This window comes from Dendrobium catenatum, unplaced genomic scaffold (genome assembly GCF_001605985.2).
Source record: "Dendrobium catenatum unplaced genomic scaffold, ASM160598v2 fragScaff_scaffold_1557, whole genome shotgun sequence".
Lineage (NCBI taxonomy): Eukaryota > Viridiplantae > Streptophyta > Magnoliopsida > Asparagales > Orchidaceae > Dendrobium > Dendrobium catenatum.
The window spans coordinates 8989961-8991801 of NW_021320019.1; the positions used below are offsets into that span (position 1 = coordinate 8989961).

Below are 1841 nucleotides of genomic sequence, written 5' to 3' on the forward strand. Positions count from 1 at the left end.
AACATCGTTTCTCTTATCTAAAACTCCTCAACCTCATCAAATATCTCAACCAGTCTTTCCTCCCTCTTTTCTAATACCGTCTTCTACTCTACAACAGGTTACTTCAACCCAACATACCAAGGACAAAGCCTCGTCCAAGCATCTATCGAGCAGACACACCTCACCGCTCAACTCTAATACCCGTAATCCGCATATACGTTCCCCAGCGGATAATGATCATGTCTCTCCTAATAACACAGTGGCTAGGCATCCGATGATAACTCGTACCAAAACTGGCTTACTAAAACCAACATATCGCTTAAATCTGCTTCACAACAAGATCTCTCAGCAGGATCCTACCAGCTACACTGAGGCCAACAAACTACTTGAATGGCGTAATGCCATGGCAGTTGAATTCCTTGCACTTCAAAAGCAAGATACCTGGCAACTGGTACCCGCTCCTTCAAGCAAGCAAATCTTGGGGTGCAAATGGACGTTTCGAAAGAAACTTCACGCAGACGGAACTGTTGCTCGGTTCAAGGCGCGGCTGGTAGCACAAGGCAACCAACAAGAATATGGACTCGACTATGTCGAAACATTCAGTCCGGTAGCTAAACTACCTACCATTCGCGTCCTATTCACCATCGCTCTTCATCACGCCTGGAAAATTCATCAACTAGATGTGGAGAACGCCTTTCTTCACGGCGACATTCAAGAAACCGTCTACATGAAGCAGCCAAACCGATTTGAGGACCCCGTCTATCCGAACCACATATGCCTCCTACGGAAAGCGTTATATGGCCTCAAACAGGCTCCAAGGAAATGTTATACAACATTATGCAATCATCTCCTTCGACTTGGTTTCTCTCCGAGCAAGGCAGACCCATATATCCTCACATTCCATCAAGGTAACACCAAAATGTTCTTACTCGTATACGTGGATGACATACTCATCACCGGCAACGACGAAGATGCCATCTCCATGTTTCTTCATCAACTCAATCAAACATTTGCGCTAAAAAACCTTGGCCCTGCGAACCACTTCCTCGGCATACGAATTCAATATAAACAAGATAATTACTTTATGTCCCAAGAATCCTATGCTATATCTATTATCCAACAAGCCAATCTCATCAATTGCAACTCTGCAGCGAATCCCTCATGTACCAAACTACCAGCTGGCCATACAATGGAATCAGCCACGTTGTCCGATCACACGACCTATCGGAAGATCACCGGTGCGTTGCAATACCTCACCATTACTCTCCCGGATATTGCATACGCCGTCAATATGTTATCCCAGCATATGCACGCTCCACAAGAGGATCACATCTTCCTCAAGCGACTCATTCGGTACATTAAAGGAACAACGGATTTTGGACTTCCGATCATGAAATTAGGTCTCAATCTCACCAACTACTCCGACGCCGATTGGGTGAGTGATCCTATAACCCGGAAATCAACTTCGAGCTACTGCACCTTCCTTGACACTACGCTGGTGTCGTGGATAGTGAAGAAACAGACAACGATTTCCCGGTCATCAACGGAATCGGAGTACAGGGCTCTCGCCGCCTCAACTGCTGACACTATATGGCTCAAGTGACTGCTCTCCGATTTCCTTATAGATCACGACGACTCGGTTGATCTGCATTGTGACAATACCTCTGCCATCGCGTTAGAACTTAATCAGGTGTACCATGCTCGAACTAAACACATCGAGATCGATCATAGATTTCTCCGGGAACACATTAATAACAATCATCTCCGGCTTGTTCCAATCAAAACCGAAGATCATATAGCTGACATATTCACTAAGCCATTGTCGACGCCACGCTTCAAAAAGCTTAGGGACAAACTCACAA

At 45.6% G+C, this 1841-nt stretch overlaps 1 protein-coding gene across 1 annotated transcript; it reads left to right on the top strand.

The window, feature by feature from the left end:
- Nucleotides 1-253: 253 nt before the first annotated feature.
- LOC110113563 (uncharacterized mitochondrial protein AtMg00810-like) lies at nt 254-1582 on the top strand. Its single transcript, XM_020846203.1, has one exon. It carries the CDS (start codon nt 254-256, stop codon nt 1580-1582), a length of 1329 nt encoding a protein of 442 aa, XP_020701862.1.
- Nucleotides 1583-1841: the final 259 nt, after the last annotated feature.

Coding starts and splice junctions, on each gene's coding strand:
- LOC110113563 (XM_020846203.1), top strand. CDS start 254: ATGATAACTCGTACCAAAACTGGCTTACTAAAACCAACATATCGCTTA.